Raw genomic sequence first — 11,613 nt, 5'->3', positions numbered from 1 at the left:
TCACATATTGTGTGGGCCCTTCCATCCCCAGAAAAACAGAGGGGGTGTCTCTCCTGGCATTCCTATGGGGGCAGAGTTAAGGTTATGTGCTTGAGCTGAGTGGAAAGTGTCACCGTAACTCAACCTTTCCCATTTCCTGCCCAAACTCCCACTGGACTTTCACATGTGAGCTGTCATCTATCTTCTGTCTAAACTAACCGTACATGGAATATCTCATTGTCTTTTCGCAGGCAGACTGAGCAGTGCACTGGAGCTGCCATGGCTGGGTTAGATGCTAAAAACCTTCCCAAGATACCTGAAGAGGATATGGAAGCACTGAAAGCTGCTTTTGGGGAAGGAAACCTCACCGAAGCAGCTGCTAAAGCGAAAGAGGCTCTGGAGACGGCTGATAAAATCACTCTCAACTTCGCTGTCACGGGGGAGTCGGGCTCTGGAAAATCGTCCTTTGTCAACGCCATCCGGGGCCTGAAGGATAATGATAAAGGTGCTGCTGCGATAGGGGTCACTGAAATGACAATGAAGCTCCTTCCTTACCCACATCCTAGCTACCCAAATGTAATAGTCTGGGATCTGCCAGGGATCGGGACCCCAACATTTAAATCAGACACGTACCTCAAGCAGGTGGGGTTCAGTCGCTACGACTTTTTCATCATCATCTCCTGCACCCGCTTCAAAACCCACGATATTGAACTCGCCCAGGAGATCCAGGGACAGGGGAAGAAGTTTTACTTTGTGCGCTCCAAAGTGGACCAGGATTTGGAAAATGAGAAAACACTGTATGACGAGGCAGGAATCCTGAAGCAGAGGAAAGCTCCCACGAAAAGGCCACATCAGTACAGTGAGAGTGCGATCCTCGAGGCCATCAGAGAGAACTGCATCAAACACCTGGAAGCAGCAAAGGTGGCCTCCTCACGGGTTTTTCTTGTATCGAGATGGGACTTAGGCAAGTACGATTTTCCCAAATTGCAGGAAGTGCTAGTGGATGAGCTCCACAGTCACAAGAGACGTGCTCTTCTACGATCCCTGTCCAATGTTTCTAAGGAAACCTTGGAGAAGAAAAAACAACAGCTGCAAACGCAGATATGGCTGAAGAGTCTGGTGTCATGCGGTATCGCTGCTATTCCTATCCCAGGTCTCTCCATTGTTTGTGATATCACCATGCTGGTGACGTCCCTGAAAGAGTTCTGCAGGGATTTCGGCCTTGATGAAAAGTCTCTCTCTGCACTTTCTAAACGGACTAAGATTCCCATTGCAGAGCTGAAGGCCGTTATAAAGTCCCCACTGAGTGAGGAAATAACAAAAGATCTTGTAATTACGCTACTGACCAAGTGCGGCTCTGGGGCAGTGCAATACTCAACAATTTTATTAAAATTTATACCGGTGGTAGGTGCAGTGGTAGGTGCTGTGGTAGCTGCAGCAGTTTCTCTCCCTACCACATACTTCATGTTGAAGAATTTCCTGGATGCTGCTGCTGCTGACGCTCTACGAGTTCTGGAGGTGGTTATGGAGGGAGACGGTTCAAACTGAGAGATGCCGCACAAAAAACGCCCGCACCCCCTGAAAGGAAGAAACGTCAACATGTGGCTGAAAGGATCAAAGTAAAGACCCTGTCCCAGCTGGAGCTCGGAGCTCAAAACTGTGGGAAGTCTCATGAAATTGCTGCCTTTCCGCATTGGGTGTGAAACTTCACCATAACTGAGCTCTGAGCCCCATTTCCACGGAGGTCTCCCACCCACCATAACATATTGCCACAAAAGGGGGGGGAGGGGCGGGGATCCTCACTGACCCTGTTCTTTGTTGTTTCTTTATTTCCCCAGCGAACGCGGCCAAGTTGTGATAAAGCTCCCCAGGGTCCCCAGTGCCTCACGCGCTCTGCAGGGAGCTCAGGGAATGGTTATTTCAGGCCCCAGCCGAGAGCAGGGCCATGGCAGAGCCCATCGAACTCTTCACTGGGAGACGACAGGGAGCGACACCAACAATGACTCGTTCTAGCCACAGATTTTCCACTTCCTGGTTCCCGTTGCCCTGAAATTGCAGCCTGGGCAAATTCACTCAGACACACTCGTAAAAGCCCTAAATCCTGACGTGACTTGGGTGCCAACCCCCTGGTGCCAACCCCTCCCTCGTCACTGCAGGGCCCAAGGCAAATGAAACAGGCTTTTTAGCACAGACGCTGTCGCGCTTTCCCCCAGGCTGCCCCTGTCCGGGGAGGAGCCGCCTGTAACCTCCCACAGAGCCCCCGGACTGACCTCCTGCGAACGCCTCCATCATCCTCGCCCCTGCAATGGAGCCTCCGGATTACTCGACAATGGCCTGCAGTTGGAGCTCTGGGAGCGCTGCTCATTGCATCTCCCTGCTCCCGTGTGCTCCCCCGTAGGCCTGGAGCACCTGCCTGCTGGCTCTAGTCTTCGATTGTCGCTCTCTGGGGCAGGGCCCGTCCTTCTGTTCCCTGTCTGTACAGCACCTAGCGCAACAGGGACGTCACCTGACAGGGTCCTAGGTTCTCCTGTGAGACAATAATCGATTAAGAAATGCTTAGACTGATCATTGTAATTCTGATTTAACCAGTGCCTTATGCAAAGGTAGATTTGTCCAGGGAAGTACCTGTGTCTGGCTGTGCTATTAACCCTGTGAATGGCCCTGGATTTATATGGAGAAGGGTCAAGATGTGTCTGGCTGATAAACCCATGTTTAATACTTGATTATTACCTAGCTCACCTGTACTCTGGGCTATGCTCCCATTCACGGCTGGTGAGTTTGTGGCTTTAAGTGTTTGATGCTGAGTTTATGTACATCTATTGCTCCTTGATTTGCTATTCTCAGTGTGAGCCTATTATGTAGTTTATTAGAAGAGCCGATGATTGAACAATTCATCTGAGCAATTGGAGACTTCGATACATTGCAGCTGGTTTGGCCATATGTATAGCCAGTGTGTCAGCCTCTGCCTTCCTCAATGACCCATTGATTTCTTGCTTTGTTTTCATAATGATTAGCGGTCCGGTTCTGCGATCCCTTCACACCCCCAGAACGGGCCCCTCTTGTCTTGTAGAAATGATTTAATATTTCAATTATAATAAACTTGCATTTAATCTGGACTAAGAGCCCGTGTCTCTGAATTTCACCATTGCTAAAGGCCCATGGCTTAAGGGCATTGCTCTGAGTAGACAGGAGCTCTTCCCTCCGAGTGTCACTAATTGGGGGGTTTAACGAGGGGGGAGGAATGCAGCCATAGGGTGTTTGTGAGGAGAAGAAGCGAAACCCTAAAGCAGCAGCATCACCAGCAACAAGGGTCGGGTCTTTACCTGTGGGGATTCTCTACAGTTCCTTAACTGTGACTTGAGCCCCCACCCAGTAACCTGGGAACCTGTATCCGCCCTGGGCACCTTTGCTGGGCAAATCTGTACCCAGTCACAAGCACAGTCAACAGAGGATTAAACAGGAAAGAGGAAGGACGGGGTGAGCTGGGACAAACGTTTACAGTTCAACACCTTCCCCCAGCTTCTGTCTCAGGGTGCATCTGTCACAGCCCCAACCAATTGCCCTGAGTGGCTGATACAGTTTCTTCTGCCTCCCAGCCCCTCACACACAGTTTGTGGCTGTAGGAGAATCAGGGTCCCTGGGGCTCTACCCCCCATCCTGCTAAGATGATTTCAGAAGTGGGTTTAAGCCTGTGCGGGGTCACGTCCATTGGACCTTAAACCTAACGCTGTCACCACTCAGCCGTTCTGGGGCTGTTACAATGATTTCAGCAGCTAGGACCGGGAGGCTGCACCAGAGTCTTTAGGTGAACGTAGACCCTGATCCCAGTCACTGTTCAGGCTTTGCCCAGCTGGTTCCCACCAGGGAACTCTCCAGAGAATCAGCCCAACTACAAAACATGGCCCCATTTAACCCTGATGTCCCCAAACCATCCACAGTTGATATGTAAATTAGCTATGGCCTCACTCAGTCCCTTTGCCCTCCAGCAGATGCCAGCAGACAGCTCCCTCTGGTACCTGGCCTCTCTCATGGACTTCAGGCCCCAGGGCTCCCACCCCGCTCTCCTGGCTCTGCCCCAACTGTGTCCCCCTCCCTTGTGTGGTCTTTTCCTGGTCCTGGCCTAGCTGGGGTCACCAATTATCATTAAGTTGCCCTATCATCACCAGCGGGGGGCTCGCTGCTAGCTCCCAGGCCAGGCTGAGCTTGGCTTGCCTTAAAGGGTCGGCCAGCCTGTGACACCTCCCACAACCAACCACCCCACTGCACACACAGTCAAAGAGAGGATGAGAGGAACCAAATCACGTGTGACAGACGTCAGTCACCTCATTTAACACCCGGCAGGAAAGTGCTCGGATCCCCTGGGGACGAGATCAGGATCAGAACTTGAAGCGAATCCAGGCTGGTCTGGGAATTACAGAAACCTGTCTGGGTCTCAGGGGAAGAATCTCCCAGTCATGTACTCAGGTTTCTTCTTAAATCATAAGACAAAATTAAGGTCCCCTCTCCCCTCACACCCGATTTCTCACTGTCTTATGAACTATTTGTCTTGCTCCCACTGCCCTATAATTACTGCCTAATAATGAACTATTCTCTCCTGAGCCTTTCACCACAGAGATTTCTACATATGAATTAACCCTGTGATCCCTCTTGGGGCACAGCACTGCTCCCAGTGGAGCTAGTGGGATTTGTGCCACAGATCTCAAAGGAGCAGGATTTCCCCTTTCACAGGGGGGAAAGTGCAGCACAGAGAAAATAAGAGACTTGCTCAAGATTGCACAACAACTATAGACATCGAGCTCACAATAGAAACCAGGAGTCCTGGCTCTAAACTGCTCTAAATTCAGATTTTATTACTTAATGAAGCAGCAGCAACATGCAATGCACAGTCACTGCTAATAAGAACAGGAGTACTTGTGGCACCTTAAAGACTAACAAATTTATTTGAGCTTAAGCTTTTGTGGGCTACAGCCCACTTCATCGGATGCATAGAATGGAACATATAATAAGAGTATATATAATATTATGCTCAAATAAATTTGTTAGTGTCTAAGGTGCCACAAGTACTCCTGTTCTTTTTACGGATACAGACTAACACGGCTGCTACTCTGAAAACAGTCACTGCTGTTCCACTTAGAAAATACACTCTGTGCATTACCCTAATTAGCAACCAGGTGTCACTGCTGTGCTAATGAAGGAAACGTTACCGAGACTGGCCACCAGGTGTCACTGTTGCTCCATCATGAATCCGGCGGTGGCCTGTTATTCTGTATCCACAAAAGGAACAAGGAGTCCGGTGGCACCTGAAAGACTAATAGATTTATTTGGGCATAAGCTTTCCTGGGTAAAAAAATCATTACATCTGAAGAAGTGGGTATTTTACCCAGGAAAGCTTATGCCCAAATAAATCTGTTAGTCTTAAGGTGCCACCGGACTCCTTGTTCTTTTTGTTGCTCCATCAGAAATACCCACTGCCCCATCTCCTGGGGAAGGGCAGCCAATCAGAGCTGCTGCAGGAGACAGGCAGCACCCTCCCCTTCCCCTCAGGAGGCAGAGGAGTGTTTGGGTAGGGGAGGGGGAGAGGGGACAAGCGTACAAGACCCCCCTCCCCCGAGCTGCTGGAGGAGCAGCAGTGAGACTTGGGGGGCAGAGCCGATGTGGGGCTGGGAGGGTGAAATTAATGGCTGGGCTGGGGGAGGGGCAGATGTGGGGCTGGGCAGGGGGCACAAAATGAATGAATTATAATGTGGGGGTCTGGGGAGAAGCTAGAAGCTCCTTTCTACCCAGCAGCCACGGAGCCAGAGTCACCTGCTCTGTGCGTCTGGGAGAGCCGGGCACAGCCATTGTCTCTGACACACACGCCGGGGCAGGGGGAGTTCAGAAACCAGAGCATCAAACCCCTCAGTATCAACTTTTCAAAAATAGCTCATGATTTTTGGACCAATCTTGTGGGTTTTGGAAAAATAAATAAATCTGTTAGTCTTTAAGGTGCCACCGGACTCCTCGTTGTTTTTGTGGATACAGAATAACACAGCTACCCCCTGATACTCTGTATCCTAGGAACTGATGGCCGGGTTGGAGAACACAGAGAGAGGTGGAGGCCAGGTGACCTGCTGGTCTGGGAAAGAGACAAAGGACGGAGGAGGGGCATCTGGGCATGTCTGAGGTTGGGCTGCAGGAAGCAAGTCAGTCTCCTGTTTTGGGACTTGGGGGAAGAGCCCAGGGCTCTGGGCTATGGATTCCCCCAAGATGGACTTTGCTGAATGTTCCTAATTTCTGTGCTAAGAAGATCTGTTCTATGATGTGTTCCCAATTACTAACAAACCCTCCTGTTTTACCTTCTGGCTGAGTCACTGCTGACTGCGAGTTTGGGGTGCACGGCCCCTTTGGGGCATGGGAGGCTTCCCCAGGTGTCCCATTCCGGCAGATCCACTGCAGGGAGCTCACAGTGAGAACAGGGGCTGAATGCTCCGAGTCAGACCCAGGAGATGCTGAAGCCAAGGAGGCTTGTCCTAGCGAGAGTGTGCCCTGAAGGGTGTCGCACGGCAAGAGGGGCCTGTCTGAACTTCATTCGAAGTGGTTCCAGAGCACCCAGCCTGTGCTCTCCGTTACAGTTTCCACCTGCATCTCCAAGCCTGGGACCTTCTCTTCCATCAGGTCTGTCAAGCAGCACTTAGTACAGACAAGCTCTTTTCAGCTACTCGCTCTAGCATCATAAACATCCCACAGCTCCCATATCCGGTCATCTTCACTGTCTCTTCCATGGCTTCAGTCACTGCCGCTGCTGCCTCTGTATCTGTCATAGCCTCCCATCTAAATTCTCACTGCCCCTAAAGACCAGGGGCTTCTTCCTCCCTTCTCCGCCGACAGAACTGCCACTCAAACTCCCCTGTTTACAGTTCTCTTTGCCGCACCTGTGCTGCTGGCTGACGGTTTGGTTGCCTTTATAATTCCCCTAATCAGGGAAGCCCGCCCCCTAATCAGGGCTCTGCTTCTCTCACAGCACACTGCCCTTTACCAGCCTCTACAAACTGAACAAGGAAAAAACAAAGAACACACACACAAAACCCTGCTGGGTTTAACATGGCCCACAGCTCCATCAGCTTTACTCATGGCTCCACCTGTAACCCCCATAACCAGACAAGCTCCCGATGCCAGGTCCTCCTGAGGATCCCATGACGGTGTGCTCAGAGTGAGAGGTGAGAGTCACCCCCCCAAATGTCACCACCGCTGGAGCAGGATAGATCACTGCTCTAGAGCCACCAAACCCTGTAGAATAGGTGTCGATGCAGCTAACACATGGCTGTGGGTACGTCCCTCCCCATAGGGTGGGCAGCAGGACAGCTCTCTGCAATGGAGGTACACCTGAAACACGTGCTAGGGAGTCGAGTACCCGGTAGGCACAAGGGAAAGTGGATTAAGAGATTCAAAGCTGGAATATTATTGTAATGTGACCATGTAGGCACCAAGACACAGAGACAGAGGGAGCAGAGTGATGACGACCTGGTCAGCTAGTTCCTGGCTTCTTCTCTGCTCACATTTCCTCTTCTGAATCCTCTCGCTCCATTCACCCTTTGCCTGCCTCCAAACCAGCCCTGGGAACTCTTCTTGTCTTCCTCCGTGAAGCCACCAAGCAACCTCCCTGTTCCGCTGGGCTGTGCCCATGAAGTGCATTTCACCTGTGAAATCTGCCTCGGTGACCTTTCCTAGGGATCCCCACTGCTTGGAGCCTGTGCATCATCCTCATCCCATCCCATCTCGTCTCCATGCACTCTGCTTCCTGAGCCTGCACCCAGCAACTCCCAACTCCCCATCCAGCTTCAGACACTAATACTATCAACTCAATAACACTGATAGACTGTGTGTGTGTGTGTGTGTGTGTGTGTGTGTGTGTGTGTGTGTGTGTGTGTGTGTGTGTGTGTGTGTGTGGTCCTCTTTCAGATGGAGAAATGCCTAAATCTTTAGCCTCCTTAGCAAATCATAGCCAGACATCCTCCGCTGAACACCGCAACACTGTTACACTCCGGCGGAGAAGATGAAAGCTGAGCTCTTTAGTTTTATGAAACAGTTGAAGTTAAATCCTCATTCACTGGAAATACGTCTGTGTCCACTGTAGCCAAATGAACAGCTGTAGAGTTTTTTAAAATACCCAGTTCAGACTTGGCTAGAATCAAGGTACTTTGGGGCTGAGATTTTCAAAGCTATTGCAGAGATGTGAATATCCCAGTGCCCTCAAAATTAATGTATATACGGCATCCAAATCCCTTTGAAATTAAACTCTTCACTTACAAAGCCTGTGTTCAACAATGCCTGCTACTGGGTAACCCCAAAATAATTCTTTTAGGAAAAGAACCCCCGGAGTTTGCTAAGAACTGGAAAAGGTCTCTGTGGGATTCAGCCCTAAGTTACAACTATGAAACAGCACATTTTGATAGTTGTAACGTGAAGGAGTCGAATCAGACTTACCCAGTTCTCCCAGGAGAAGACACAAAGGGAAGTGGTTAGAAAAGCCCTGAGCTGCTCATGCTTTTATATGGTGTCTTACAGCACGTGGAGGGTCGGAAGCACCTTTGTGTATGATGTCCACACTAGTTACCAACCACAGTTCATTAACGGGTAACTCCTCCAGCTGATGTCCTTGTTTTACTCATTGTTTATATGGGTCTTTTCTCAGCCTCTCCTAACATGACAGGCAAGTTACACCCTGCAGGGTCCTTTCATTTAAAAACATTACGGGCCAAATTCAGGCCTGGTGTCATTCCACAGACCTCAGTGGAGATGAGTGGGGCTGGCCGGAATGCAAGAATTCATTTTCCAAAAAATTCAGGAGTTCAGCATTTTGTTTCATTTCTTATCAGGACAAAACTGAGACTTCATCTTTTTCACACACAAAAAAACCCAAAAAAGCCAGAGATCAACACACACAGTCCCCATAGCAGCCAACAGCCGGATCACTACACCGCTCCTCTGGGATCTTGGAGGTCCAGGTTCAATACTCTGCCGTGAGTCAGGCAGAACAGAATCTTGGACCCGTGACTCCCACATGTCAGGTGGGTTCCCTAAGTACAGGGCTACTTGGGGGGAGGGGGTGTCTCTCTCTGTCCTTCTCTTTCCCTGTGACCAGAAACCCCATTGTGGAGCTGAGACCCCTGGCTGACCATGTTTAAACCGCGCCAGTTCTCTAAAAAGTTTTGGTTTTGATGAATTATTATTTTTCATCAAAAAACCAACTGCTGCTGCAACATCCTCAGTGCGCTGTAATGGTGGAATTCTCCCTTGTGACTCCCGGGAAGGAGACAGCCTTGATTCTGTGAGCTCAGCACCTCCACCCCAATGGGTCTGAGCCAACCCCATTGAAATCAAAGGGAGTCATCCCAATGAATTGGCTGGACTTCCTATCAGACCCTATGGCTTCAAATTCACCCCAGAGAGCGTGGACGTTGCAAGGTCTGTGCACCATTTAAGCCTTCAAAGTAGGCTTTAAGTGCAACTTAGCTGGAGCATCGGCCTTTGTGCTGACCCTCAGCCCAGTTACAAATATCGTCCTATGGTGACTAGAAATTCAATCCGCATCCAGACTCCAGTTATGTCTCAAATGCACTGGGACCGGGGATCAGGGAGATCATCAGGGCAGAAGCTCAGATCGCTGCCCATTGCAGGGTTTCTCCTACGTGAGATGAAGGACAGCGGTGGGTGGAAGGAAGCAGGGTAGGTTTGTATGAAGGCTTTGAGTTAGTCCCTTGATTCTGTTCTGCCTCAGCTCCATCCACAAGCAGCCAAATAAGCTATGGTGTGGTGCGAAAACGCAGCTGACAAGGGGCAGAAGTACTTGAGAGATGGCCAAGGGGGAGACGGCTGTGGGATGAGATTAGATTAGTTCAGCATCTGACCAATTTTAGGTCCCGCTGAGAGAATTTTTCCTTGGAGAAAAGTTTCCTCTCATACTGGAATCATTTTAAAGTGTAGCCCACACACCAAACAGGACTTCCTCTCACCAGGGAAGGGAGAAGAGCATTTTTCAGAAAAAAATGTAAGGCCCAGCACATCAGGGCAGTCCATGGAGCCATGCCCGCTTACACTAGTTAAGGATTAAACCCTCACATATATAAAAACAATTAATAAAAATATGAAACTAAAAGCTACTTTTAAAGGTAAATCAAATAGCCCTAAATTCTGAGGTAACGTTATGAATTGGTATCGGGATGGACATGAGAGACTTTGACATGTTGTTAGAAAAATAACTATTAAAAACAAACTAACAAAACCCGGGGACATCTAATTCCAGTAACAACCGACTGATATTGAAATAATTCAGCACTCTGTAGGTATAGCACATCCAGGAGTGTTTCTGACGTGCTTTGAAATCCTCCTTTCTGAGGAGGCCTCAGGACACTCATCTGTTTCTGTTCATCCTTGTTTTGTATGCAAAGGAGCAGAGGCCCTTTGAGGTGCAGGTCACACAGGGAGCCAGGGCAGAGTCACAGATAGAACCCAGGAGTCCTGATGCCTCATACAACATGGTAACCACCAGTCGTGACCCCTGTTACACCGTGTTACAAGACAGCATTAGTAACGGATCTTGTTAAATAATATTTAATGTGGCACCAAATATATGACTAACAGGAGAGTAATTGTTGTAGAGACTTATTCATATTTTATTTTTTTGTGAACTTCTGGTTGAATCATCTTCTGATCTAAACCTACCCCTTGACACACTAGTAGGGTTACCATATTTCAACAATCAAAAAAGAGGACGGGAGGAGCCCCGCCCTAGCCCCGCCCCTGTCCTGCCCTAGCCCCGCCCCTGCCCCTTCCACTCCCTCCCACTTCCTGCCCCCTCAGAACCCCCAACCCTCCCCCCCATGCCTTGTCCCCTGACTGCCCCCTCCTGGGACCCCTGCCCCTAACTGCCCCCCAGGACTCCACCCTCTACCTAAGCCTCCCTGCTCCTTGTCCCCTGACTGCCCCCTCCTGAGACTTTCCCCACATCCTAACTGGCCCCCTAGGACCCTACCCCCTACCTGTCCCCTGACTGCCCCAACCCTTATCCACACCCCCACCCCCTGACAGCCCCCCCCAGAACTCCTGACCCATCTAAACCCCTCTGCTCCCTGTCCCCTGACTGCCCCCTCCTGAGACCTTCCCCACATCCTAAGTGGCCCTCTAGGACTCTACCCCCTACCTGTCCCCTGACTGCCCCAACCCTTATCCACACCCCCACCCCCAGACAGACCCCTGGGACTCCCACGCCCCATCCAACCACTCCCCACCCCCTGACAGCCCCCCCCAAAACTCCCGACCCATCTAAACCCCTCTGCTCCCTGTCCCCTGACTGCTCCGATCCCTCTACCCACTCCTGCCCCCTGACAGCCCCCCCCAGAACTCCCAAACACCCCCCCTGCTCCTTGTCCCCTGACTGCCCCCTCCTGGGACCCCTGCTCCTAACTGCCCTCTAGAACCCCACCCCCTACCTAAGCCTCCCTGTTCCTTATCCCCTAACTGCCCCCTCCTGAGACCCCCCCACCTGTACTCTGCCCAAAACCTTACACCCCCAACCCCCAGACAGCCCCCCCCGAACTCCTGACCCATCCAACCCTCCCCCCTGCTCCCTGTCTCTTGACTCCCCCCACCCCGAAC

The 11,613-nt window shown here is 50.7% G+C and overlaps 1 protein-coding gene across 1 annotated transcript; it reads left to right on the top strand.

The window, feature by feature from the left end:
- Window positions 1–221: 221 nt before the first annotated feature.
- LOC101948297 (interferon-inducible GTPase 5-like) lies at window positions 222–1,742 on the top strand. Its single transcript, XM_065574573.1, has one exon. It carries the CDS (start codon window positions 259–261, stop codon window positions 1,525–1,527), a length of 1,269 nt encoding a protein of 422 aa, XP_065430645.1. The 5' UTR covers window positions 222–258; the 3' UTR covers window positions 1,528–1,742.
- The last annotated feature ends 9,871 nt before the right edge of the window (window positions 1,743–11,613 follow it).

The sequence above is a fragment of the Chrysemys picta genome, chromosome 20 (genome assembly GCF_011386835.1).
Source record: "Chrysemys picta bellii isolate R12L10 chromosome 20, ASM1138683v2, whole genome shotgun sequence".
NCBI classification, from domain to species: Eukaryota; Metazoa; Chordata; order Testudines; family Emydidae; genus Chrysemys; species Chrysemys picta.
The sequence above is the reverse complement of the archived record's forward strand: the minus strand, read 5'-3'. Positions and strand labels throughout refer to the sequence as shown.

Excerpts from the sequence above, each read along its gene's own strand:
- LOC101948297 (XM_065574573.1), top strand. The coding sequence starts at position 259 with ATGGCTGGGTTAGATGCTAAAAACCTTCCCAAGATACCTGAAGAGGAT.